Source organism: Tamandua tetradactyla, chromosome 2 (genome assembly GCF_023851605.1).
Source record: "Tamandua tetradactyla isolate mTamTet1 chromosome 2, mTamTet1.pri, whole genome shotgun sequence".
Classification (NCBI taxonomy): Eukaryota; Metazoa; Chordata; class Mammalia; order Pilosa; family Myrmecophagidae; genus Tamandua; species Tamandua tetradactyla.
The window spans coordinates 166,504,135-166,532,024 of NC_135328.1; the positions used below are offsets into that span (position 1 = coordinate 166,504,135).

Sequence of the window (27,890 nt, forward strand, 5' to 3'; positions counted from 1 at the left end):
AGGCAATAGAGGTGGCCTGGCCCAGAGCAGAGACAGTGAGGACAGAGGAAAGAAGTATGTTCAAAGCTAAAGCACAGTTCCCTGTCACTGGATGCAGAGGGAGAGAGAAGAAACGAAGTGCTGCCAGGTTTCTGACTTTGGCAACTGGTGGTGCCATTTCCAGGGGGAAGAGCAGACCTGGGGAGATGCTGGCCCATGGTGCATGCAGAGTGTGAAGTGCCTGGGGGGGCCTCAGAGCAGGGGACCTGGAGGCATTCACATGGAGAAGTAGTTGGGTGCAGGAGATCTCCTCAAAGAGAGTGGGGTGAGAAGGGTAGGTGCTGGGAAAGAAGGGCCATCCAGGGAAACTGGTGGTGATGAAGAGAAAATCGTAGATTGTGGGATTCCAGACCCCAAAGCCTAGAGGCGAAAGTGCACAGAGGGAAGGGGTTTCAGCAGGGGGTGGGATTGTCTTCGCCCTGGGGTGTTGGAGGAGAGGTCTCAGTGTGGGCCCACGGCCCTGTCCTTTCTGCAGAAGGAATTGTGGGGCCCCAAAGTCATGCCTGCAGTTTTGGCATTGGCACTGGGGAAGGGCCTGTTCAGATGGCGTTTTCAGACTGGCAGCAGAGGGGGACAGCTGGTCACCAGAGACCAGAGGAAGCCATCAGTGCCCAGGTCAGGTCTCATGACCAAACAACAACTGAGCAAAACAGCAACTGGTGCAAAAGTCCAGGACTGCTTTTTGCACCCTTCAGTTGATGTTGCCTGACCATTCCTGAGACGAGCAGAACAACTCTGAGAAATCCTACAGTATCTAGCTGAGGTTACTGCAGGAGTAGATACAGGGACCAGGGAGAAGCAGCAGCAGATGGAAGGGAGGAACAAGCCACAGCACCTTCACCCCACTCAGTATTTGAGCTTGCCCTTTGCCCACTCACCCCTCCATTCATTCAACAAATATCCACAGATGCCCCAGTACTGGGGCCTGGGGACACAGGAAGTAAACAGACAGCTTCAGACTGGGCTGAGCTGTGACATTAGACCCTGTCCTCCACTCAGAGTCAAGGAACAAGATCCAAGAACTAAGCAAGCCAAACATATGGGTAAAGTGCAATGAGTATGTGGGTGGCACCTTGGATTCAGTTCCCACTTCTGGCACTTACTAGCTCTGTTCCCTTGGGCAGTTGCTTAACCTCTGTGCTCCCAGTTTTCTCATCTATAAAATGGATGCAATGACTGAGGCTACTTCATAGAGTTGCCATGATAATTAAATTAATGAGTGCACAGTGCTCAGAATATAGCTTGGCACGTGGTAAGTACTGTGTAAGTATCAGCTATTATTACCTTAGATTTGAAGGTAATGACTCATTTTTAAATGCTTCCAGGCATCCCCCGTTTCTAAGCTAAAGCTTCTGCACCTGAAGTTGCATCTACTCATCCTCTGAACGTGGCAAGAAGTAGTTTCTAGCCATCACAGAAGGTTTCACATCGGTGAGTTGCGAGGACAAGCCTGGCCTTGGAGTCGGACATTCCAGTGTTTGGATCCCAGCTTCCCAGCTTGCCAGCTGTGCAGCCTGAGGCAGTGTTTACCCTCTCTGAACCTCCAGGGCCTCACTGGAGTGGTGGTAAAGAATTAGAATGTTTTGGAGCCATTGGCACTTTGTAGGCATGCATGCACTTATTCAGTCCACAAATACTGACTGTGTGCCTACTGTGTGTCAGCCACAGCTGGGCCCTGGGGATTCCACACTGAGCAAGCCAGGCAGACATGGTCTGCCCTCAGGAGTTAATGCCCAGGAGTAGAAAAACACTACATAACTACAAGAGGGACTCCTGGGAAAGGGAGATGTCACCCAGCAGAGGGTGAGGAAAGGTTCCTGGTTGCCAGATGATTACAGGTGCTCTAGGTGAAGGGGCTGGAGGTTATGGGTGTCACTCCTGCCTGCTCCCGCATGACCTCACTGACCTTGAACCTTGGTGTGCTCTTCCTGACCCGCAGTGCTGCCACCGCAGCCTTCCAGCCAGCATCACCTCCTGCCTGAGTGTGATCCTCATCCCCACAACCAGAGTGTTCCTCTAAAAATGTAAATCAGGCTCTTCTCCTGTCAAACCCCCATACTGTCCCCCTACAGCACTTGGAATAAAACCCAAAGCCCCTACCTTGGTGGCAAGGTCCTCAGACCCAGCCACTCACTCCTCTGCCCTCTGGCTTCCCCTCACCCTCACCCACTCCTCTCCAGCCACACTGGCCTCCTGACTGCTGGTTGAAATTGCCAAGCATGTTCCCACCTCTGGGCTTTAGTCTTTGCTGTGTCCACTGCCTGGAATGCTCTCCTTGCAGTCCTGCAGGTCTCAAATGTTACCTCCTCCAAGAGGTCTTCCCTGACCACTCTCTATAGATTGCCCCTCCATCACTCTCCATCCTTTCCCTGTCTCACTTTTCCTTATTGCACTGATTAGATATGTATTTGCTTCCTTGTACTGTTGTCTCCACCACTAGGACATCAGCTCCACAAGGGCAGGGACCTTGTCCTCACCTCTGGTAGGTCCCCAGGGCCTAGAACAGCTTATGGCACTCTGCAGTGCTCATTGTTAATGTCTTGATGGATGTATAGATGGATGAAACTGTTAAGCGTGTAATGGGTGCCAGGCTCTGTGCTGGAGACTCAGAGATAAATCAGACTCACTCCTGCCTGCAGGGAGTTCCTGTTATGGTAAGAAAGACAGATGCAAGAATATATGATAGCCAGTGGGCTCAAGCTCTGGATATAGGCAGCAGAAGAGAGAATCAGAAGAAAGCCTGGGCAAGCTTGGGGAGCAGAGGGTACAAAGAAGGCTGCTTCCAGCCCACTCAGGCTGAACTCCTGCAGACAGAGAGCGGAGCTGGAGAGAGCTTCACTCCATACATAAGAACACCTACCCCAATGAGTCCTCGGAAGCGAATCTCCCCAGAACTGAGCAGTCCACGGGTGCTACAAGGTTTCTGCTGCAGCTGTTCCAAGAAGTCCTTGAAGTTGTAGGAGCCAGGCCCCAGATTTGCCTCCTGCCCAAGAAAAGAAAGGACAGAAAGTGAAAACTTTTAACTTGGGAATGAATGTCCACATGGGAAAGAGCCCAGGGGATGGTGGTCTTCCTTAAAGCATGAGATCCACCTGGACCTAGGAGGACAACACCAGTGGTCACACTGGACAGGAGGACCTGGCACCTAGAGGTAGAGAGGGGGCATGGCCACAGGGACCTTACCTGCAGTCTCTTCTCTCTTACGAGGGCCCTGTACTGGAAGTGGGGCAGCTGGGTGAGCCGGGTAGCTTCCTGGGCTTTGGCCCAGCCTGTGCCTGCCTCCTTCTTCAGCTTCTTCTTGCTGAAGCAGGTCTCCCTGGAGCTGTAGGTCCCAGGTCCTATGTGGGACTAAGTCAGAGCCGCATCAGCCTTACCCACCAGGTTCACCCATGCAGCAAGCCCCCACCAAGCTGCCGCCCCGACCTGGGGCAGGGGATAAGCAATGCCCCTCTGTGGCCCCCACCCACAGTATTGGGCCTGGCACCAAGGGCTTGATGCGCAAGGTGCACCCACGACATCTTCATCTCATCACATGACTTCCACCCTTTGCTACTCTTTTCTTTCATTCTCACAGCAATACTAGGAAGTTCCCGTTATTGACCTGATTACAGGTATGATAACTCATTCAAGGGCTTCAGCTAGTCTGTGGAAGAGCAGGGAAAGGAGCCCAGGTCTCTGTGGCCCCAATCTCATGCTGGCTCCAGTACTCCCTGTGTTTATCAAACCGTCCTGAAGCCCCGACTCTGAGCATGCTCTGTGCTGTGGGCCACACTCAAGGAGCTCACAGCTCCCCGGGGTGGGCAGAGAGGCCATCCACCACGCTAGGGGCCCTTGGAGGGGCCGCAGTTAGACTACAGGGGAGGAGTCAGAGAAGCTGGTACACTCACCACATCCACGGAAAAATGCCTGGAGTACGGGGCCTCCGTGAAGGTGCTAAACTTCTTCCGGTTGGGATACACACCGGAGACGTCAAACCTAGGCAGGGATGGAGGCCCATTGAAACCCCAAAGCCTGTCTCCAGCCTCTGGCTTGGGCAGTTCAGGGACAAGGAAGGGGAGTGGGGTGGGAGTTGACTTCCTATGACAGATGGCTTTAGAGCTGGTACACAAAGAATGAGCTGAGTTGCAGCGGCTGGGAGCATTTCAGAACAGGGCTTTTGTCTTTGCTGGTTCCCTTTACCAAGATATCCCCCCTTTTGCCTGCCTCCTCTCTCCTAAACCCTTTGCTCAAAAGTCACCTTCTCGGTGCAATCCCCACCCTCCAGAATTCCCCAGTTCTTCCTCCCAAATTATTTTTTCTCAGTAGCCCCTATCACTCTCTCACATTTTATATATTTTCCGTTTTTGTCTGTTAGCCACCCTCAGCCACCTCTTCCACAAGAGTGTAAAGTCCCTGAGAACAGAGTTTTGCTGTTTTGTACACCACTGTATGGCCAGACCTTCCAACAGTGCCTGGCACACAAAGGGTACTTAGTAATTTTTTTTTCTCTCTTAATGAATGACTGATATCCCAAACGTGACTTTTTGGCTGAGTGACCTACTATGGGCCAGGCCACTGGGCCTCTCTGAGCCTGGCCCATCCATAGTGGGTGCTCCTGAAATGGTTACAAATAACTCAAAGGAACTCGGGGCGCAGAAGAAAGAAAGTCAAACCTTCCCCTGCTTGCCGCCCCGGTCCCCTCCCACTGCAGGCCCCAGGTCGGGTGGACCCTCTCTCCCCTGCCCTGGGTGACTGGGGAGGGGGCCGGGTTCCCCGGGAGTTGAGGGAGGGCGGCGGGATAGCAAGCGGGGCAGGGGTGGCCGTGGACCCAGACGGGCTGTCCCCACCACACACACACACCCACACACACTCCCGGACACCCGCCCCACCTGGCGCTCTGCACCCCAAAGGGCGCCCCACTGAACCACTTGGTGGTCATGGCGCCGGCCGGCCCGGAGCCGGCGAAGGGCCGAGGGAGCGCCGCCTTTTCTCCCCGTCGCCGGCCTCCTCCGCGCCCAGCGCTCTGCACGGTCCGCGCCGCTGCCACGGCAACCCGGGCCTTGTGATCCGCAGGGAGCTAAGCGCGCGTCCAGGCCTACGCGGCGTCCCCTGATGGCACCCGGCTCTCCGCGCCTTCCCCTGCCTTTTAATTTTTGCACCTTTTCAGGGTTACCCTGCCTGAGATCCTTCTCTGATCCCTGCAGCTGTAATGGCCCCTCTTGGCATTTACTGTGGATGCCATTGGGTCGGGTTTTAGAGTCATCTGGTGAAGCTGTGTTTGATTTCCCGCTTTATGCCAGCGCCCGGCACGGGGTCCCGTAGAGCGAAGGCGCTGGAAGTGCCTCTTAATGTTCACCTTGTACTGACGGGAAAACTGGAGAGCACAGAGAGAGCATGCCTCAAAAGGGGCATCCTCTCAGAGCTGTAAGGAGAGCTGCAGGAAGGGGAAGAGAGATGGGGATGGGAGAGTGAAAACGCGGATGGGGCAGGAGTAAGGTTGCAAAGGATCAAATCAGACTCATCCTTTCCCCAGACACCCCCTGACACACACTCTGGGCAGATGCTGTGTGGGGTGTCCAGGACCCTGATGTGGACCCTGTCCTCCAGAGTCTTGTGGAGGAAACAGTGACCAGGCCTATAAGAGAGAGAGAGGCCTTGGACCCAGACTATGGAAGGATAAGTCAGGGAAGGCTTCCTGGAGGAGGAGACTTATGAACCCAATATATGTACAACTTTGACAGCTGAAGAGGGGAATTAAGGGTATGTGCCCCCACAGAGCAGGGTTTGCTTTCTCTTCCCTCATCTCCTCTCTGCCCTGCCCCCCACCCACACACTAGGGCCCCATGATCTTGCTATGAGATTGTCTAGTATCATCTCTCATGATCACCTTCGATCCTCCCAAAGGCCTTATAGGAGTGGGCAAGAGTGGGAAAGAAAGCCACACCCTATTCAATGATAAAACTGTAGCAAAGAGAGGCAGGACTGGAGTCCTACATCCAGCTGGTGGTGGAGCTGGACCAGAGGGACGATGGGGCTTCTTCCAGGTCCTACGCAATGCCCTCTGACACGCCATGCTGGCATTTATATATGAAATGCAGACCCCAGCACAGCTGAGAGCTAGACTCTTGAGTTCTAGGCCTAGCAGAGCATCCACACCACTCTGCTGAGCTGGTGGTCAGAGGGGTCAGACCTCAGGGACATGTGTGCAACAGAACCCCCCCCCCCCCCCCAGTCATTCAAACACTGGCCCTGCCCCTTCCCAGTTGTGTGACCTTGGACAAATCACTTCATTCTCTAAGTCTCAGCTTTCTCACCTATAAAATGGAGCTAATCCCTGTCTCTCTAGATTGCTGAGGATTAAAAGAGATAATTTAGGAAAAGCTCTTTGTCTTATTGAGGACCTATCCCTAAATAGGTCAAAGTTGTACATATATTGGGTTCATAAGTCTCCTCCTCCAGGAAGCTTTCCCTGACTTATCCTTTCATAGTCTGGGTCCAAGGCCTCTCTCTCTCTTATAGGCCTGGTCACTGTTTCCTCCACAAGACTCTGGAGGACAGGGTCCACATCAGGGTCCTGGACACCCCACACAGCATCTGCCCAGAGTGTGTGTCAGGGGGTGTCTGGGGAAAGGATGAGTCTGATTTGATCCTTTGCAAACTTACTCCTGTCCCATCCGCGTGACCTATCCCTAAATAGGTCCTCAATAAGAGGTCACACACAGCCCTTGGAAAGGGACCTTTCAGAACACCTGAGAGCAGGATTGTGTCTCATTCACTGTGTGTGTGTGTGCATGCACGCACGCGAGCGTACAACTCCCCAGGGCCTGGTGTGGTGCCTGGCACATAGCAAATGCTCAACAAATATGTACTGAAGGACAAGTTAATAAATAAAGTAATCAAGTTCAACTTCCCTGTGATGCATAAATCCTCAAAGAGATTCTGATTTGAATCTTGGCTCTGCCATTTCCTAACCGATGGCCTTGGGCAGGTAACCCTGGCCCAAGCTTCAGCTTCCTCATCTGAACATAATGACTCAATTCCTGGAGGAGCCGTTTCCCGGTGGCGCTGAGGTGTGAATGTGTACAGTACAAAGTCCTGTGGTCTGGGGAGGCCCTTCGGCCAGCCCTGGTCTGCTCTGGGTGTTCTCAGACTGGGCCACACTGGCCTGAGCCCCTTGGTTCTAGGGCTCATGGAGGAGTGAGCAGAGAGAATAGACCAGGGTCCTTTAGGCTGGATGTTCTGGCTCTCAGACAGGCAAGAGCAGGCCAGGTGAGTCAGCCCTGCAGGAAGGCAGGCTGACCTGAGCAATTAACTCCCCCTCTCCTGTAGGTACCATGGTGACCCCTTCCTGCCCCCATTATAAAGAAGAAGAAACTGAGGCTCAGACAGAGGGAGTAACTTGCCCTGGTCACATTTTAGTGAGGTTTAGTGTCAAACAACAGATACAAGACTTAAAACTAGGTTTAGAAGCTCTGTGGCTGCAAGAGACTCCAGAGCCTACTGTTGTGTCAATGGAGGCAAATCAAGCTTTCTCAGCTGCGATTCAGGCCTCTGTGATGAGGTTTCGGTGACTGCCTCCAGCCCTCTTTTGCCATCTCTTCCTCATGTTATATAAGCTCCAGCCACATGGGGCTGCTCTGTCCCCAGGATACACCCTGCACCAGCAACCCTCTGGGCTTTTTTATATGCCTTCTCCCATGATGAAATGTCCCCCTGTCTACCCTCCCCACCCAATTCTTATTTATCTTCTCAGAGTCAGACCAAAAGCCAAGCCCTTTAGGAGTGCATTCCTGATCCTCCCAAGCAGGTGAGGGCACAAATTTCATATCAGCAGCAGCAATTTTCAGGAACAATTTTTTTATTATAAATTATTAAATTTTATTTTTAAAAAACTGACAGGTGAAAAATGGCACCAGAATGTTATTATTAAAATCAAATATTTTTCCAAGTTGACTAATTGGCTATTTTTCTCCCCTTTTTAAAATGCAGGTATATTTGGGGGCTTTCAGGAGTCCAGCCCAGGGGGAAGAGCAAGAGGGACTCGAAAGTTCAGACCTGCTACAGGACCAGGCAATCCCTGCCACAGGAGCCCAGTCCAGCCTCCAGGCCAAAGGTTAGTGGATGGACTCTGGTCCTAGCCAGGAAGACTCATAAGAGCAAGAAAACTGGATCATGGGTGGAGGGCCAGGATGCCATGGCACTGAGAGGGAGGTGTGAGAGCCGATATTTATCCAGAGGCAAAATTCATCAGGGTCACCCATGATATCTGCCCTGCCCAGGGTGGAGAGTTTTCATCATCACCTCATAGATGAGGAAAGTAAGGTACAGAGGGATGACAACTCATCCAAGGTCACAATTCATTGGAGATGGAAACAGGGATTAGAACCAGCTCACAGAACCCACAGTCTTTCCACTGCTGAGCAGAGAAGAGGCAAAGAAATCCTAATTGGGGAAGCCTGGTAAATAATGGTCAATGGAAAAGAGGAGGGAGATGGCAGGCTCTTTACAGAGGGAGAACCCTGAGGAACTGTGAAGGAGTCTGAAGGGGAGTATGGAGAGGATGGGGCAGCAGCAGGAGGGAGGGCTGCTTCTGCAGCAGGAAGGGCCATTTCTAACTCTTCTGTTAGTCAGTGAGCTCACACAGAGAGGGTAGGGCAGCGCCCACGAAGGAAAGGCCTGGCTGGGGTTCAGCAAACTGGGGATTCAGGCCTGCCTCAACACGCCCCAGCTCTGTGACTTGGGCAAGTCCTTTCTCTCCTCCGGGCCTCTCCCATCTGCTAAGCAGAAAAAGTAAAAACAAACCTTTTGCCCAAGCATCCGACTTGGCGCGCCCAGCATTTGCGAATGCACCTGTTTTTCTGGCGCACCTGGTTGTGCAAGGCAGGCGTCTAACAGCCGTTGAACAGCGAAAGCGGAAGCACCAGGGCACCCCGGTAGCCGATGCTCGGACCCACCCACCTGCGGGAGGCGGCCCGGGGACTGGAGGCGGCTACGCCCTGGGCCTCCCTGCACTGACCCTTGCGCAGCCGGGCTCCTCGGGGAGCGCCCACATCCACTGCTCTCTGCAGCCTCTGGGACCAGGGCGAGGCCCGGAGAGCGGAGGGGCGGCCATGGAGGAACCCGAGGCCGCGGCCGAGGACCTGGACGCTCTCATCGACGACCTGGACTACCTGCCCGGCCACTTCCACCTGGAGATGCAGCTGAACTTCGAGCCGCGCTCGCCGGCCCGGTTCCGCGCCCGGGACCTGAAGTTGCAGCGGGAGGGCTTGCGGCAAGAACTCGAGCTGGCTGCTGCCCCACAGCGCCCCGCCGTGCGTCACCTCCTGGGAGCCTTCGCCTTCTACCTGGAGGAGCTGGACGAGGCCCGTGAGCGCTTCCTCGAGGTGGCCCGCGAGGACCCGGGCAACCTCAACGCCTGGGCCAACCTGGCACACGTGTACGGGCAGCTGGGGCAGGAGGAAGAGGAGGAGGCTTGCGCCGGGCGGCTGGCAGGACTCATGGGCCTGGAGGCCGGTCCGGAGGCGGCCGGAGAAACGCAGCTCCGGGCGGCGCGCTGCCTGGCGGAGCAGGGCTATGCACACGGCTTCGACGTAGGCTGCGCCAGCCCGACGGAGCGCGCGCGAGTGCTGGAGGCAGGCATCGCACTCTACGATAAGGCGCTGGGCTACGGGCAGCAGGTGGGTGACCCCCTCCCAAGGCCAGGAGACCTGAAGTTGTAGGCCCTTCCGTATGCAGGGACCCCAGGTGGGCACGCCCTGCACCCCCGCCTCTCCCCAAACCCTGGCCCTTCAGCCTCCGGAATACTTTTCCTATCTGCCTCTCCTCTCCAGCGCCCCCTGTCTGGGATCAGGCCTGCAACTTCTTTTTCCTGGGTTAACAGGTGGATCAGCTTCCTAACGAGGCTACCAGCCTGGGTCTTTTCTGACAACTCCACAAACTGAACCTGGCCGACTCATCCCCTTACCTTGCTCCTCCCAGCCAGTACCGGTCTTGTGCCCGTTTACACCCACCTAAGTAAGGGCACAACCAGAGATCACCACCAGAAACTTGGGTGGCATTTCTGCCACCTTGCTCTGCCTCACCTCACTTCCTCACCCAGTCAGGCCCCAAATCCTAGCCCTTTCACTTCCTTATATCACTGAGGTCTGTCCGCATCTTCCAGACTCCCTCTACTGGCCCCACCTCCCTCATTTCCTGCCTAGGGTAGCGTAGTAGCCTTCATCTTCCTTGGCTTCCTGCCCTCCAGCTTGACCCTTTCCCTCATCCTCCACTGTGCTGCCACTGCCGTGTTGCCCAGTCTTGCTGGCCATATTCCCTCAGTGGCTCCCCAGTGCCAAGCAGATAAATCCCAGCCTTGTGTCTGGGCGTTTGAGGCCCTGGGTGGTCTGCCTCGCCACCCTCCCTCTGCCATGGTCCACCTCACCGGCCAGGCTTTTGCCACATTCTCCTTCCCCTTGTTCCCTGGTGGGCGAGTCCCCTCACAGCCTGCCTTGCCCCTTTCTTGACCTCCTCCTAAGGTACCCTTCTGCTCCACCTTTGCCCAGAAGGTTCTTCCCAGTCTCGGGTTTGTCCCAGACATTGCCTAGGCTGGGTCAGATGCCTCCCCTGGGCCCCCTTAGCTCGCTTCATTCTGTCTGTCTGCGAGTCTGACTCCCCAGCTCAATCTCAAGGTCTTCGGGAGCAGGGACAACGCCTGTCTGGTTTATCAGTATAAACTCAATACCTGGCGCAGTGCCTGGCACTCAATAAATGTATCCTGAATGAATGTACATGCAGCCTAGAGTCTCGCACTAATAAGACGAATACTTGGAGTATTTGTTATTTATTGCTGCATAACAAATTCCCCGAAACCTTAGCAGCTACAAACAAGACCTTATTATCTTAGTGTGTCTGTGGACTGGGAATCTAGGCCTAGCTTAACTGGGTGCCCTTGGGTTGTGGCCTCATCTGAAGGCTTCCTTGACTGGGGGAGGGAGGCTGTGTTTCCAGGCTTATTCAGTTGGCAGGGTCCAGCACCTCACTGGTTGCTAGCCAGAGGCCTCCCTCAGTTCTTTGCCACATGGATGGCAGCTCCCAGCGTGGCATCTGGATTCTCTCAGGGCAAGTGAGCAAAAGAGTGAATGAGAGCTGAACAAGAATAGGTGCCCAGGATGGACACTGCAGTCTGTTTTGCAACCTCATTTTGGAGGTAACATCTCCTCACTTTGCTATATCCAGTTCACCAGAACCAAGTGAGTAGGTCCAACCCACATTTGGGGATGGGGGTAGGGATTGCACAGGGCATGCACACCAGGACGCAGGCGTCACTGGGGCCATCTCAGGACCACGCTAGGCACTGGATGACAGAATGAGGGTGTGGAGACCATTTTCCTCTTGTTCCAGAAGGGGAACAAGAGGGGAACCGTGACTTTCCCATGAAGGCACAGCACCGGTGGGGTTGAGCTAATAACTATGATGTTTTAGGTTTGTAATATTTACATAGCAACAGGCCCTCACCGATGGGTAGCACGTCCCCTTCACAAAATCTGTGCACACCAGCCAGTGCTTTTCCATCAAATCTTATTGTTCCTGTAAGAGGGAAAATGGGAATCAAGACATCAGGGAGTGCGAGCTGGTGAGCATGGGCTTGACTTCAGGGTGGGCAGTGCCGGATAGAGGCTAAAAGGGTGGACTCTGGCTCAGCTGGTCCAGTCCAAATCCAATTCTCCCTTGCTCTCTTACCTCAAATTGACACTGTCTCTAAGCTTCAGTTTCCCTGTCTATAAAATGGGGAGGACAACGGAACTGGTGTCATAGAGTAATTGTGAAGAGCCAATGAGCTGATTTACAAAGAGACCCAAAGCCAGGCCTGGGATGGGAAGCTTCCATATGCGGTAATATTATTAGGACTCATTATTGTAGTTCCAGAGACTCTGCAAGGCTGAAAGTGTTGTTTGCATTCATCCTCTCAGTAGAGTTGAGATTCACCTTTACGTATCATCTCATTATGTTCTCCTAACAGCAGCATTATTAATGGTGCATGGAGGAGGTGGCTTATTTCCCGGTTGAGAGCATTGGTTCTGCAGCCAGGGTCTTCACTATATGATCCTGGGCAATTGTAGAAAACTTTCGGAGCCTCAGCTTCCTCATCTATAAAATGGGGCCATCCCTCATTTGGCTGTCATCATAATTAAGGGTTAAGATTTGTAAAGCACCTAGAACAGCACCTGCACAGTGATGAGCAGGAAATCAGAGACCAACCCCCCACCCCCACCCCCGGCTGTGGCTGTAAGATCCCTTCAGTACTGCCTGGGAGAGCCTCCACTGCTCCAAAGCTGAGTGTGCATGTGGCCATCAAGTGAGACCCGACAGGGACCAGGGCTCCTCTTTTAAATCCTGAGCTCAGGGCCTTGATGGCCAGGCCACCCTCAGGAGGCCTGGGTTCTCATATCAGCTGCAACAGTGGCCCGCTGTGGTCCTGCTCTTCTCAGGGCTGTGCTCTCCCCATCAGTAAAATGGGTTGGGGGATGGACTGTATGGTCTCCAAGACCCCTTCCTGCTTTCAGGGTGGGGACTATTGGGGAAGGCTTCCTGGAGGAGGTGAGCAGGAAGGCTGAGTCTTAGGGACTAGGGATCAGACACAGGCTGGCTCCCTCCCTGCCACTAGTCAGCATAGCTTCAGTAGGTGACACTCATTTTGAGGAGGCGCCAAGCAAGGCACTGCCCTGATGCCCCAGGGAGAGGGGCCGATGATTCAGGTAAGTAGAGGCTGTGGGCTCTGTGCTAGGTCCTGGGGCTTTGCCCAGCAGCTGCTCCCAGCTCTGGACAGAGCAGCCTTCGTCAGCCCCCACACAAACCCCAGGAGAAAGTTGGGGATTTGGAGCCCATCATCTGAAAAATGGTATTACAGTGTCTGTTCTACATCTTATTAGATAAGATCATATTATAAAGTCTTTGGCACAGAATATGTGCTCAAGAAACAATAGTTGCAGTCAGTATGGCGTTTCATTATAGTTAGACCAGGAAGCTTGTGTTCCAACACCCAGCTCTGTTATTACTTTGTTGTGTGACTGTGGACAAATCGCTTGTGTCTCTGGGCCTAAATGTCTGCTTCATAAACCTCACATTATAATGTTCTCTGCCTCAGGTTTACTGTAAATAGCCAATCAAACTTTGGGGGGAAAGTGCCCATAAACTGGTAAATTTTGGACATGTCTGAGTGGCATTTACTCAACATCTTAACATTTATTGAGCACCTATTGCATGCCAGCCTCTGTGTTTAAGAAGTTACTGCCTTTAAGAAGCTTGAGAACAAAGGGAGAAGCAAAGCATTTGCTTAACTAGCTAAGCAACTAGTCTTACCTGAGCCACTCTCCTGGCAGCAGAAAGCAAGGGAAAATGCTATCAGAGTCATGTCCACACCGGCTGAAGTCACAGGCATTCTTTACATGGCTTGTGTTATGTGATGAGCATCTCTGAGTGTCACAGGCCCAGAGACCAAATTTTCTAAACCAAAAACCAGGGCTCCAGAAGTGGACAATAGAAATACACTTTGGGGACATCTGACCAAATGTTGGAGTCAGCTCTAACTGGGATAGTGACAGTGACTGAGTTTCAGGGAAATGCTCCCTTCAGCAGAAGTGACTGAGGGAGATTCATGGAAGAGGCAGGAGTGCACTGGCAGGAATAAGGGAGGGGGTATTTCTTATCTCGAGGTAGGATCTTGCAGGCACTAGAGCCTCAGTGATAGCTGAACTGGAGGAGGGGGTGAGTCTGGAAGGAGGGCAGCCAGAAGCTTGACTGGGAAGAAACTTCAGTGCCACAGGATGGCTCTGAGCTGCTGCAGACAGGGACTCTGAAATCTGGTTCCCACCTTCCCCTTTAGCCACGTTTCCTCTTCCCTGTTGCACCTTACTTCCCAGAAATTCCAAACTACTTCCAGTTCTCCAAACATGCCTTGCTGTTTTATGTCTCCCTATGCAGGTACTGTTCCCTCTACCTAAAAAACAAATTCTGACCCACCCATCAAAACCCTGCTCAAATATCACCTCCTCCTTGAAGCCTTCCTTCCTACAACACCCCAATAATATTAATGATTTGTCTTTTCTGGGCACCTTCCAGACCTTATCTTAGTCCTCACAAGAACCCTATGATCCCATTTTACAGATGTGGGAACTGAGGCATACCAAAGTTAGGGGACTCGTCCAAGGTCACAGAGCTAGTAAGTGGCAATTGAAATCCATTCCACTCTGCCTGCCTTCAAAGCCTTTGCTCTTTCTGGAGAGGTCTGAGAAGTGGGGATGCGGTAGATGTAGCACAGATGGCTGGTAGGGTGATGGAGGGAGACCTCTTGCAGGTGGCCTCCTGGAAATCTAGGAAGTAGGAAGCGTCAAGACAAGGAGGGGGTTGCCATATATAAGGGAGAGGATGAGAGCAAGAATCAGAGTCAGAGGCAGGGCCAGCAGGGAAGGAGGAGTGGGGCAGTGGAGGCAACAATCCTAGGACCTCTCCCCACCATAGGGAAGATCACTAACAGGAGCACAGCTCGGGGTGGCTGGTGCTCTGGCCCCCCCCCCCCCCCCCCCCCGGGCTGCAGCTTTACTCCCAGCTCCAGGCTGGGATGGTCCTTAGCCTGGAAGAGCCTCTGAGCTCAAAGGATAAAAAGCTTCTAAAGAACCATAATCAGCAGTTCATCTAACTAAAACTTATAGAAGTAAACATAATAAAAGCTAATAATTCAGCCCATAATCCAAAAATAGGCAGGGTGTTTGTGTGTGGGTGTCTGAGTCTTTGTGACTTCCTTTCTGTGCTCTCCTGCGACTCAAGGCACAGATCGCTTCCGTCTGTCATTCCTCCCTCCTCCCATCACACCCCCCGCCCCGTGCATACACATATACACACAGCCACAGATGGACTCCATGGCAAGTCTCGAGGTTCAGTGGGTCTTCAAAGCATAAGCTCTGGAACTAGAGTGATTTTAAATTGCGCTCCCTCACTGGGCGGCTGCAGGGAAATCACTTCACTTCTCTGAGCCTTAGTTTCCTCATCTGCAAAATGGGATGTTGGCATGGCTCTCACAGGGCTGCTAGGAGGACTCAGCGAGAGGACATGAAAAACTCAGGCAGGGGCTCAGTGTGGCTAGCCCTCCTTAGCCGCCACCCCACCCTCCCCTACAGCCGTTCGTTGATGCTCTGTAACAGAGCCAGCCTCTGGCTTACCTCAGAGTGATTTCTGCCTTGTCCCCAGAGGATAAGACCCCTGTCTTGGGCCTCTCTCTCTCCCCCCAACTCCCATCCCACACACATACACTTACAGGGTGTGTAGCACAAGGCTGGAAACCCAAGAGGAGCTTGTGACCATTGTTGAATTTATTATTTTTGAATAACTTCAAGGTCTTAAAATTCCTATTTTTTTTTTTAAATAAGGTAACTTGAGCTTACATTGTTCTAAATATATAATATGGGTGGCTTAACCCATGCAATGCACATGCATACTCACAGATCTGTGCCGCATACACATGCATACATGTGGATCTCCACGGCCCAGGGCAGGCCCTGGGTGCAAACCATGACCACTGTGGGTACCATCTATTCCATGCCGGTGAGCCCAGCACCGACCTCAGAATTTCATGTCTGTTTGGTCGTTATTAAAATTCGCTCTTTATTTAAATCTCACAGACACGCTGCCAGTTGGGTGTCATTATACCCATTCCACAGAAGAAGTCACTTAGGCTCAGAGAAGGGAAGGTGACTTGTTCCAGGTGACCTGGTAATCCAGGAGGGCCCATCCCCGATTTCACCAGCCAGCTCGGGCCGGCCAGGGAGGAGAGCAGTGCTGTCAGGCCTCAAACAAAGGTGTGACCATTCTGGTCGACTGCCAAGCCCAGCGGGGCGGGGACCAGCAGGAGAGGCTGTGAGTGCCAGCGGGTCAGCCGCCCAGGGTCATACCCCGCAACACTGCCACCGCTGGCGAGGCCAGCTCCAGGGACGTGGGGACAAATCCTATCCTCAAGGAGCTGTACCTCCCCTCCAATAGCTCTTCAGCCTCCCATACCCCTCCCCCACTTCGATCTTCTTTTCCTGCTCCCCCCCAGCTTTCCTCCAGAACCAGAGCTGCCCCAGCCCCTGGCGACTTAGTAACACTGAGCAGGCAGATGCACTGGTTGTGACCCCGCAGTCAGAGCATGGGTGTGGGGGTCTGCGGACTGGGGGCAGTCCCTGTTCTGTTGGCACTAGCTGGGTGATCCTCTCTGAGTGTCCGTGTCCTCCTCTGTGCAGTGGCACCAGTCTGACCCAGCTGTGGGAGGCATAGCTGTGGCCCCCAGAGAGGGAAGGGCCAGCCCGTGGCGCACCGAGGGGCACAACCCTTCTCATCTGCATCCGCATCCCCTGGGCAGCCCACAGGACCACAGATGCGAGGGAACCCCAGGAACTCTCCTTCTAAGCGTCTCCCCTCCACCCCATCTCCCCCCCACCCCGACCCACCTCCTTTCTGCAGTCTCCTTTCACCCTAGCCCAGAACCAGTCTTGGGAAAAGAATGGTGAATTAGGGAACAATCGAGGGCCAGGCTTTGCGTTCTTGTCCCAGCTCTGCTCCTGACTGACTCCCTGTGGGATGGTGTTGAGCAAGTCTCCCTGCTTCCCCGGTCCCTTTCTCCTCCTCTTTTAAATGAAAGGACTGGATATGGTGGTGGCTGAGGTCATTTCAGGGGCAGGAAGGGCTTTGAAAAGCAAAGATATGGGGAAGGAGTGAACCTCCTGGCCAAGAAAACTCTTAAGCAAACAGATGGAGGTAGGAAAGCACAGGAGCTAGGGATATAATAGAGACAGTATTTTAAAAACTTAAGAGTTGATTTCTAAATTTAACTGCAAACTTTTTGAAAGTATGGGCAAGGTTTCTCTGGGTGCTTGCGAATATCACCTCCCCTCCCATACACAGATACATACATGACTCAACAAATACGAGTGGATGAAACTGTATGGTGATCAAGGCATGTGCACTCATGTTCACTTTTCACGAATTATCTCACTTGCTCTTCATAGAAATGCTGGACAATAATAGCAGAGCTGTTATTAACCCCATCCTGCAGATGGGCAAACTGAGGCTCAGAGAGGCAGAGTGACTTGCCCAAGGGCACACAGCCATCAAGTAGCTGGCAGGAACTGAACTCAGGCCTGCCTATCATCAAAGACCTGGCTTAGGGACAGCTTCCCAAGATTCTGGCTCCAGTGTCTTCTCAGGACCTTGGGACCACTCACACTTGCATCTACCATTGCCTTCTGTTTTAAAGAGTGTGCTGCTGGCTTCTTTCTCCTTACAAGTTTGAACCCTGGTCCCCTCCTGTCTTTGTAGACACAGGACCATAGAATCAAAGCTGTCTTTAGCATCATCTGGTCTGTTTCAGATTGCTAAAGCTGCCAGAATGCAATATAACAGAAATGGGTTGGCTTTTACAATGGGAATTTATTAGTTTATAAATTTACAGTTCTAAGGCCATGAAAATGTCCACATTAAGGAATCAAGAGGAAAGTATCATCTCTAAAGAAAGGCTGCTGGCATCTAGAGTTCCTCTGCCACATGGGAGGGTACATAGCCGGCATCTGCTGGTCCTTTTTCTCTCGGGTTCCATTGCTTTCAGCTTCTGATTCCAGTGGCTTTCTCTCTGAGCTCTCTCTCTCAGTGTTTTTCTCTGAGTTCTCTCTGAGCTCTCTCTGTCCTTTTTCCTCTCATAAAGGACTCCAGTAAAAAGGATTAAGACCCAAATTTAATTGGGTTGGTCATATCTCAATTGAAGCAACCTAATAAAAGGTCCCACCCACAGTAGGTCTGCACTCACAAGAATGGATGAAAAGAACATGGCCCTCTCTGGGAGACATAACAGCTTCTAACCAGCACATGGCCCAACAGCCTCTTTTATAGAGGAAAGACAAAGTGCAGTAAGTGCTGAGCGCAGTAAGCGCTGACCCACCGGAGAGGCTGAGAAAGTTCAGCCATCACTGCTATTATAATACAGAGGGTCAGAGACCTTTTCAAACCCACCGCGCCACCACTGGTGGTAGAGTAGGATTTGAACCCAGGACTAGACAGAGGATGGCCCCTGTTTTCTAGGGACAGTAGAAAAGGGGAGTTGCTCAGCATAAGCCCAGAGGCAGAAAATCTGGGAAAACAGCAGTAGGCAAAGAAGACCCACATAGGGTCTGGCCTAGAGGAGAGGCCCGGGGACCAGAAAAGGGGTGACAAAGGGCAGCTGCAATCAATCTGCTGCTCAGAGCTTAACATCCATGCAGAACCCTGGATTTTACCCCAGACACGGCTAAAGAGATGATGTACTTTGAGCACCCATCCCTCAAATTCTCACCATATGGTGGCATTTAACCCCTTGACAACATACCTGTGAGCCAGGTAGGCCAAGAGGGATTGTTGGGTTTATAAAAGCAGTAGCTGAGGCCTGGCGTCTTGGGGATCCCTCCGAAAGTCCCTGAGAATGAACACCGGGCAGCTCGGTGAGGGAAGGAGACAGCCCCTTCCCTTGCCTTTGTTGTGCACGCCCGCACGGGTGGCAGGGCAGATGCCAGCAGGGCCACTGCCTGGTGCGGCAGGAAATAGGCCGTGTCATCACAGAGGACTTTCCAGTTGTGCAGGAAGAACCCAGTCCTTGACGCCTGCCGCCTCGTCACTTTTATTTCTGCAGTGTCAGCCTTCACAGGGACAGTGTGATGAGGCAGAAAGAACAGGGGCGTGAGAGGGAGACAGATTCGGATTTGAATCCTGGCACTTCTACCCTGGATCGTGGTGTTGGGCCACTCGCTTTTTTTTCTCAGCCTCTGTTTCCTCACCTGTAAAAGGAGGAGAAGGCATTACGCATTCTGAGGCTACTGTGAAAATTCAGGGCCAGGAGGTACCAACATACCCAGTGGCTAATCGGTGTTCGAGAAATATTCCTTCTCTTTCCTCTTTGTCATACCGTCCCCATCCCAGGAAAAGAATTAGCGCTCAAGAACTGACTCTGAAATGTCAAGTACAGCCATCATCAGGGGCAAAGTTCAAACTGCAAGGCAAACCTTTTCCTTAAGTACCAATAAGATCTCTGCACAGCCTATTCAGAAGTGTACAGATTTGTAAACCTTTGGCACATTGAAAGATCTTCTAGCAAAATCCCTTAAAATAGCCAACGTCCTCTAAAATGACCTTTTTTTTGCGGGGGGGGGGGTAGCTTTTGAAGTAAATGGAATGTGTGAAATCCATTCTTGTACCTGCCTGAGGTAGCAGATATCTGCTCCTGTGATGGCTTATCTCAATCCTAGTGTATCTGCAGATTCTGCTAAGTCACTGACCTTTGTCACTTACCTGTCCAGCTATCGGAACCTGGAGCATCCGGCTTTCCTGAGGAATCACAATTCCTGATTCCCTTACTAATTGAAAAACAAATTAGGTAGATAGATGATTCATAGATTGACCAATTGATAGAATGATATAACTAATATGCTAACATGTTAAAAGTTAGTAAATCTGGAAATCTGGATATTTGGGTAGGGGTATATTGCAACTCTCTGCATTATTTCGGTATTATTTTTGCAACGTTCCTGTAAGTTTGAAATTAATTCAAAATAAAATGTTATAGCAAAAAAGAAGATCTGCTAGCCCCTTTTTACCCCACTCTGAGCAGTGCGGTATAGGGGAGAGTCTAGTGCAGTGGTTCTCCAACTTCAGTGTGTCCTGGAAGACCCTGTTAAAACACAGATTGCGGGGTCCCACCCCCAGAGTTTTTGATGCAGTGGGTCAGGATTTTGCATTTCTATCAAGGTCCTAGCTGCTGCTAGTTAGAGACCACACCTTGAGAACCTCGGTCTAGTGTATTAGACACAAGGATTCTGGAGCTGAGCTGCTGAGACCCCAGCTCTCCTGTCTTCTAGCTGGGTCACTCTGGGCACCCTATCTTACCCCATCTGTTACCACAGTTGTTTCATCTATAAAGCTGGGTTAATAATAACCCTTACCTTTAGGGTTAATGGAAGGGTGAATGGGTTAACACATGTAAACTGTGTGCCTGGCACATAGTAAGTACTCTGTGAAATTTGCTCTTATCACTATAGCTAAAAGAGTACCATCTCCAGGGTTCAGCCCAGGCTTTCACACTAGCCATGTGACTTCGAGGACATCAGGTCATCTCACTTTTCCCATCCGTACCAACAGGGTAATGATACTCATTTTACATTCCTCATAGGATGTTCTAAGGATCAAACAGCATCTGTGTCAAATCACTTTGTAAATGGTAAATGCTGTACAAACACTAACTCCTTGCAGCCAGATGTTGTGAGCAGAACTTGAAGTCAGGTTAAGTAAGCAAGTGCCTCTGCTTCTTTGAGGCTCGGTTTTCCCATCTCTAAAATGAGGAAAATAAGAGTGATGACGTCAGAGGGGCTGGGAAATGTCTGAGCACCCCTCCCTCGCTCTGACTTGCAGCTAGTTCTAGGGTCTACGGATTTCACTTAGGGTCCGTGCTGGGGACCGGTCCTTGCCCAGTTGCCTCCCACCCATCTGCCGCCCAGCAGAGGCCTCATTTGAGGCTCCTCCAGCTTGAAGCCTGGACTGACTCACACGCTGGCCACCCCCTTCTCATACACGCCGGAATCCCCAGCTCTCGAGGTTTTGATGGGGATTCAACAAGAGAAAGCATGAGGAGTACTGCCCAGAGCCCACACCAGGGGGTCCCTCAGCAGACTCCCATCTTCTACTGGCAGAAGCCCTTTGAGCTGCCTTCCAGGCTGCCTTCAAGCACCTTGCCGCTGGGAGCCCTAAGCTCTGTAAGTGAATTCCTTGCAGCCAAAAGAGGTTTCACAGCAACTTTATTCTCCAGGAGAGAGGTAGAACAGCTCCCTCCCTTCTCCAGGAGGGGAGGGGGCATTCAGGGACTTGTTTAATTTAATTTAACACAACAGCACTCTGGCTTGCCAGGTTGCCCCTGGTAACAGCTTCAGCTGCTGCTTCAGTTACAACCAGAAGGATTTTTAAAGAGACAGACCATTTTAAGGCCAGAATTGGGCAGCAGGGTAAACAGCCTCCACCAGCCTCATCACAGGAAAAAAGGATTAAAGCCCAGGCATGGGAGACCGCAGGCCAGCTCTGTTTATACCACTAACTCCATTTCATATCCATCAACCCCATCTGCAACCACATAAGCCTTCCTGCAAATGTTACTCTTAAGTGGGATCTGATGAAGGGCTACGTTTGGGATTTGACACACAGCTGTCAGTCGGCTGTTATTTTAAAATGCAATTTTAGTCTTCAAAGTGAGGGAGAGGATAGTCTTAGGAGTTGCCCCTGTAATTCAGGAACACCGCCACGAGGTGGTGGTGTTGTTTGGTAGGGCAAACTGTAACCAGGCTCTTAACTCATTCGATGACTACTAAATGGTGAGCAGAGTGGTGGTGAAATGCCAGATTTCAAGCCCCGATGCTAAAACTAGGGTGTGGCTTTGGGTCGTACTTCCTCTCTGGTCTCAGGGTCATCAGATGTATAATGAGATTGATCAGATAACTGAGTGTTGTAGACAAAGCTTGGGGCTAGGACCATGAAGACATAAACTTAATTCTCAGCTCTGTAATGTACTGGCTGTGTGGTTTGGGGCATGTCATTTAATTTCCTGCAGCCTGAGTATCAAACAAAAGAATGGCTGGGAACACCACAGAGCCAGGGAGAGCTTGAGGACAACATATTACCCCAACACAGGGGACTGTGCAGGCAAGAAAGTGCCTGGGACCAAAAGGGGCTCTGTGGTGCTGAGAGCACAGTGGGGAATGGAGAGCAGGGCAAGGCGGGATGCCTCTGGACTCCAGGGCTGGAGACCTCGTTGCCCTACAGGGAACTGAAACATCTCAGGTCTCCATGGACCAAGCAGCCCCCTAGACAGTCCTAACCTCGCTCAGCTCTAACCCGAACCAGAAGGGATGAGACATTCATGGAGCACAAACCCTGGGTGGGGCACTGCTCTCACATCTGCAAGGCCAGCATTATTCCCTTTGCAGAGATAAAGGGTAACTCCTTCACCCAGGGCAGTCCCCCCTTATTACGGCCAGGCTTGTCAGACATGGAGCTTCTGCTCTTTGTGTAATAACCCCCAAAGTCTGCTAAGCCTGCTCCCACTTATGGCTACACCTCCACATCAAAAATATAAAGGGAAAGGAGGCTCTGTTTCTCCCCACCATGATCCAGTTTAGCCAGGCACAAAGAGGGCATGGGGACAGAGGTCATGAGATTGTACAGATATAAGTGACCAAGGAACCTCACATGGTACAGTATTAAATCTGAGTCCACTTCCTGCATCAGATAAGATTAGGTAGATAAAGTAGATAAGGTTAACCCATTCTTTTGCTTTGGTGAATGTGCTCCACTTCTCGAGGATGCCCTTTAACCCCTGGGAACTGTTCTTTAGACAGCCCTATCCTTTGCTCAAGTCCCAATATGTATATTCCCACCTAAGCGACAGGACTACCCCTTGAAGGTGAAGTGAAAGTATAGCACTGCCAGTCATAATCCCTTCCATGGCTCTCCACTGCCCTGTAGGTGAGGCTCAGGTCCTGAGCCCTCTTGACCTGCCCCTGTTGGCTCATCCCCACACCTGTAAATCCCCCACCTCGTGTTCCAGCCACACAGGGCTGCAAACATACCCTGATGTACCATGCTAGCTCACTTTTCTGGCTGAGTGATCCCTACTTACCCTTGAAGACCCTCCCCCTGCCCCTGCCCCAGCACCTCCTCTTCTGGAAAGATTTGAGGATGCCCTTGGATTGGGTAAGATTCCTCCTCTGGGCTCCTATAGCCCCTGTTATTCTTTCTACTGTAATTATGTCTTTAAGTCTGGTTTCCCACCAGACAGGGTGCCCCTGAGAGCTGGGCCTGCCTTATTCCTCTCCTGTCCCTCATGCCCAGCCCTGGATCACACAGGCTGAGGAATGCAACTAGTGGGGCTTCTTCTGGGCAGTCTGGGTTAGGTCTGGGTTCCAACCTTTGCCTTAATAATCAGTCAATACTCGATGGCTCTGACCCAATTCCTTTAAAGGCTAACTCACACAGCCCCATCCCTCATTCCCTTCACACTCCTCAGTGAGCATCCAAGGCTCCGCCAGAGCAGCCATGGCATAACCTGCCAGCATTTGCTCCCACCGGGTCTCATGCTCACCAGGCTGCCTCTTCCCACACATGCCCCATACTTCCTTGTCTATATGCTTCTGCTGAACCCTCCATCTGGAATCCCCGCCCCCTTTCTGAGATAACACTGACTATTCAAGATCATCTTAAATGTCACATCCTTTTCTGGCTGGGAGTGGTCTCTCCATTCTGCTGCACTTTTCTGCATCACTTTATGGCCTCAATCAAACTTTGCCTTGTACTATAGTTATTGGACACCCAGCATGGCGAAGGGAACATGGGCTTTGGACCTTAACAAATGGGGCGCAAATTCCAGCTCTGACACTGGCAAGTTGCCTGACCACGGGCAAGTCGCATAACCTCTCTGAGCCTCAACATGCCCATCCATAAAATAGGGATAATACTTAACCTCATAGGTTTGTTGTGAGATTAATGAAATGATGTATGTCAGGACCCTGGCACCTGGCAGGCACGCAGTCAGGTCTTTTTAATTATGCCTGGGTTGTTTCGCCCGCTGGGTTGTAAGTAAGTTTGGGTCAGGGTGCAAGACCCATTCATTGTCACATCCCCACAGCACCCACAAAAATGCTGGCTGAAGGAATGCACTCACTCCAGCTGCGGGGAGTGGGGGTGCAGGGGTGGGAGCCCTGAGCTGAGGAGGCCGTGGTGGGGGTGGGGGGAGGTGAGTGCAGAATTGAGCCTTGAGATTAACAACAGGAGATGAATGTGGAGGGAGGGGCCAGAGCCCAAGGCAGAGCTGCTGATATGCACTGGGGGTTTTATTGGTTTTCATTAAAATTCCTTCCCGAGGCAGGAGCAGCTACTCCCATAAATAACGGCATAAATATTTTATCTAGTTCCCTAGTCGGCCTAAATGCACGGCAAGGTTGGCAAGAATAATAACAGGAAAACAGGTTCAGGGGGGTCCTGGGCTTCAGCTGAACTGGACTCACTTAATATGCCCAAAGGGGCTTTCTCAGGAAGATGGAGGATGAGGGAAGGCGCCAAAGGGGAGCAGTAGTGGATGGTGGAGAAAAAGAGAGTGGCCAGCGGAATGGAGGAGGAGGGAAACGGGAGCACGGGTGGGAAAGTCAAGGGGAGGGGAGCTTAGCTTGCACAGCAGGATGGAAGGGAAGGAATTCAGGGAGGGAAATGTATTTCGCATCTGCTCTGAGATGGGCGCAGAATTGGGTTCTGGGGCATCCACTCGGGTTATCTTTTCAGAATCTCTGGGGTCAGAGAAGGGAAGTGACTAGCCCACAGTCACACAGCTATTTTCAATAGCAGAGCCAGGACTAAAATCAAGGGTGTTAATGGCTAAAGCCTGTGCCCCTTCCACTGTACTTGTACTTCTTGGGGCCACAGAGGGGGAAAGTGTGGACTCAGGTAAAACCTGAATGTATGAATGAGGGCCTGAGTACCTCACTCCCAGCAGCGTCTGTGGTTATTTCTTCCCTAGATCCCGATGGAGGAGAAAAGGGGCTGGTACTTCACCATGGCAACACTCTTCATCAGGTCAGGCCTGGGTGGCAGTGGATGGGGGGTGGAGGGTGGAGGGAGAGATTTGGCCTGGGAACCCAGGCTGGAGGGGGTGGGGGAGGTAGCTGAGCCCATCTCCATGGCAAGGGTTTCCCATGGCCCCTTCCCTGCCATCAGCCTGGAGGGGGCTCACGGCAGCCTGGGGGCAGCTGGGTGGGGCTACAGGCAAGCCACATTCCCTCTCCGTCACAGGTTAGACGGCATCTTCTTGGAGCTGGGCAGTGAGGAGCAGAAGCGGCTGCCCGCCTTCAACCGCACGCTGGCCCTGCTCCGGCAAGTCCTCAAGTCCTCGGACCCCCACCACCGAGGTAGAGGCCCTGGCGTCTGGGTAGGAGAGCAGCCGCTGCCTCAGTCTCCTGCACCCCTCACTGGGCTTGCCCGCCTCTAGCGCTAGCTCCCTTTTCTGGCCGCCGTTTCTGTTTCTCCCTTACCGTCCATCTCACACATTCATCTGCTCACCTCAGAGGCTCAGACTCATTGAACAAGTGAATATACCAACTGCAGATCTCTTGACCTGGAGTTTCAGAGATAGAGAGGACCTCCGTTTTCCCCTATTTCACCTCACCAGCCCCAGGTTTTGGTGGGGGACATGGGGGCTCCGTTGGAGAGGAGTTGAGTGATTTTCTCACAAGGCCACAGGGCTAGAACGGGGACTAGAACTATCAGAGCTGATGAAGACTTGAAGTCAAAAGTGCCACGCACTTTAAGTGAAGTCCCCTAAGTGGCAGATTAAGCACAGAGCTAAGCACTAAAAGCATGTCCATTCATTCACTCACATGTCCCTTCAACCCCCCCTCTGTCCCTGGGTTGCCCTGAGTGATTTCACATCTCTGACCCTTTCTTTGTCTTCATGGGACCCAAAAGCCTTCCGTGTAGCTCCGCCCCCCTCCCATACCCCTGCCTCCTACAGACTCCTCTCCCACTCCTCACCCGCAGCTCTGGCCTGGTGCTACCTTGGGATGCTGCTGGAGAGAAAAGAGACCTTCTCCACCACCCCCATGGGCGTCCACGACTGCGGTTACTCAGGGACTGACTCCCTGGACTGCTTCGGTAAGGTACGTGCCATACCTTTTCTCCAAACCAGGAAGGACCCTGACACCCCAGTCTCCCCTCCCAGAACCCTCTGCTTCCCTGAGTATCCTCTTCTGTCTCCATCCTTCACCATGTGCCCCGCCCAGGATGGACCCTTCCTTCAGACCTTTCTCTCCATCCTCTCTTTGTTCAAAACAAAACAAAAGTGCTCCCTTCTCATGGTTCCTTTTTGCCTATGTATAAGATCCTTCCAACCCCTAAACTGGCCCAAGTTCATTTCTCCAGCCTCATCTTCTAAGCTTGTCCCCATTCCCCAAATACACCCCAAACTTTCCCCCCTTCAAGCCTCTGTTCATACTGTTCCCTTTGTGGGGCATTCCCTCCCTTTCCTGCCCCCACTGACATAGCGGAAAGAAGATGGGAGTAGCTGGGCTCCCTTTGCCAGCTCTGCCCAATTACGGGCCATAGGACTTTGGGCAAGTCATTTGGATCTCTGATCCTCAGTTTCTGTCAGCTTATTGAGAGATTCAAAGGAGGTTATGCATGAACTATGCACTGCGAACTGTAAAGTGCTGTTCGATTATTACTGGCACCTTATTTATGTGGCAGCATCTACACTTAGCACAGTTTTGAAGTCTTTTCTGGAGGCCAAGGACAGGTGTTATTCATTCATCATAGGAATATGTATTTACCTGCATGGGGCACATTCCTTAATATCGCTGGTGGGTAGATTAATAAGCACTTTCTTGATGAAAGATCTTAGAATAGGACGGAGCAAAAAAAACATTCTGGGCGGTGCAAGGGCAGTTCAGAGGTAAAATTCTCACCTGCCATGCAGGAGACCCAGGTTCAATTCCCAGACCATGCAACTCCCCACAAAAACAAAAAAACAAAAAAAACCATTCTGGTTCATAGTTTTCCAAAAGTTATGTCCAATTCAATAAACACACTGCCTTCATGCCTCCTTGGACTCCTTCTTCACCAAAGCACAGAGATGACTAGACAAAGACCCTGCCCTGCAAGAGGTCACCATCGTCAAGGCAATAACAAACACACACCAGGCAGCAGTCAACAGATTAAGGTGATAAGTGCTGTAGCTGCATAAGTATGGGAGAGGCAGAGGTTGGTTCTGAGCTCCTCCTCCCACCTACCCTGGGAAAATGGGGGAGCACATATTGGGATGTGTCTGAGGAGGAGAGGTTCACCTGGGGTCTGAAAGGATTCACTGGATATAACCAGTGTGCGTGGCAAAGACCGTGAGAGTGAGTTGAGCTCTCAAGAGCTGAGTGCCCAAAGTGGGTCCCCTAAAACGTCTGAACTTCCCAGCAGGTGGATATGGGGAAGAATATAGCTCCATCCAAAGATGGGGTTCCTGTAGGTTAGACACCTGTTAACTAGTTGTGGCTAACCACTAGATGAATGGTGTGCTTTTCCCTCTTCCTTTCCCAGGCCATCGAGATTGCCAAGGACCATCCTCCCATCCTGAATCGCCTGGCCAAAATCTTCCACTTCCTAGGAAAGCAGGACATGGCCATTGGAACCTGCAACATGGCACTAGATGTCCTCCGAAATCCGGAACTCAACTGGCAGGCATACTGCACTCGTGCCAAGGTGGGTCAGCCCGCAGCCCATCTCATCCTAGAGGGCTGTCGCCAAAGCACAAAAGTCATGGAACCTTCATGGTAGAAGGAACTTGGGAGACATCGAGGCACCCAGTTTGTGTTCTGTAAGGCTGTTGAAAGAAAGAATAAAGGAGCCTCGCACCCACTGCAGAAATCCCTACTACAACACCCTGGTCAGTGCCCCTCCAGCCTCTGCTTACCCATGTTGGAGTCTGACTAGACTGAAATCCAATCTGGCTGAAATCTGGCCCCTCCACGTATTACTGTGGAACTTGCAGCATGCCACTTACCCCTCCAAACCTCAGGTCCCAAATCTGCAAGAATGGATAATAACACCTATTTTAAAAGACTGTCAGAAGACTAAATGAAGTGACATTGAAAGCACAGTGCTTTTGAAAAGCAGGAGAGCCTATCAGTAGTTTAATGTAGAATACCATAGTGTTGATTCTGATCATAGACAGACAGTTCAAATCCTGCTTCACCACTTAACATATCATGGCACCTTATGCAAAACACTCCTACCCAAGTTCTGAACCTCAGTTTCTTCATCTG

The 27,890-nt window shown here is 51.8% G+C and overlaps 2 protein-coding genes across 7 annotated transcripts in view; one reads left to right on the forward strand and one right to left on the reverse strand.

Annotated features, from left to right (window-relative positions):
- The window catches only part of CIMAP2 (ciliary microtubule associated protein 2), a 40,969-nt gene extending 35,928 nt beyond the window's left edge, over positions 1-5,041 (reverse strand). For all 6 annotated transcript variants that reach the window (XR_013170944.1, XR_013170945.1, XR_013170943.1 and 3 more), the window contains exons 1-4: positions 4,908-5,041; positions 3,927-4,014; positions 3,223-3,387; positions 2,900-3,022 (exon numbers count right to left, since the gene is read on the reverse strand). Coding sequence is in view for 2 of the 6 variants with exons in the window: in XM_077149532.1 (XP_077005647.1) it covers positions 2,900-3,022; positions 3,223-3,387; positions 3,927-4,014; positions 4,908-4,957 (426 nt within the window). In the remaining 4 variants the exon portion in view is untranslated. The remainder of the gene's footprint in view (positions 1-2,899; positions 3,023-3,222; positions 3,388-3,926; positions 4,015-4,907) is intronic.
- Positions 5,042-8,011: 2,970 nt separating this feature from the next.
- The window catches only part of TTC22 (tetratricopeptide repeat domain 22), a 33,087-nt gene continuing 13,208 nt past the window's right edge, over positions 8,012-27,890 (forward strand). The window contains exons 1-6 of the mRNA XM_077149530.1: positions 8,012-8,131; positions 9,087-9,695; positions 24,605-24,660; positions 24,877-24,992; positions 25,621-25,739; positions 27,166-27,327. Of these exons, the coding sequence (XP_077005645.1) occupies positions 9,129-9,695; positions 24,605-24,660; positions 24,877-24,992; positions 25,621-25,739; positions 27,166-27,327 (1,020 nt within the window). The 5' untranslated portion in view covers positions 8,012-8,131; positions 9,087-9,128. The remainder of the gene's footprint in view (positions 8,132-9,086; positions 9,696-24,604; positions 24,661-24,876; positions 24,993-25,620; positions 25,740-27,165; positions 27,328-27,890) is intronic.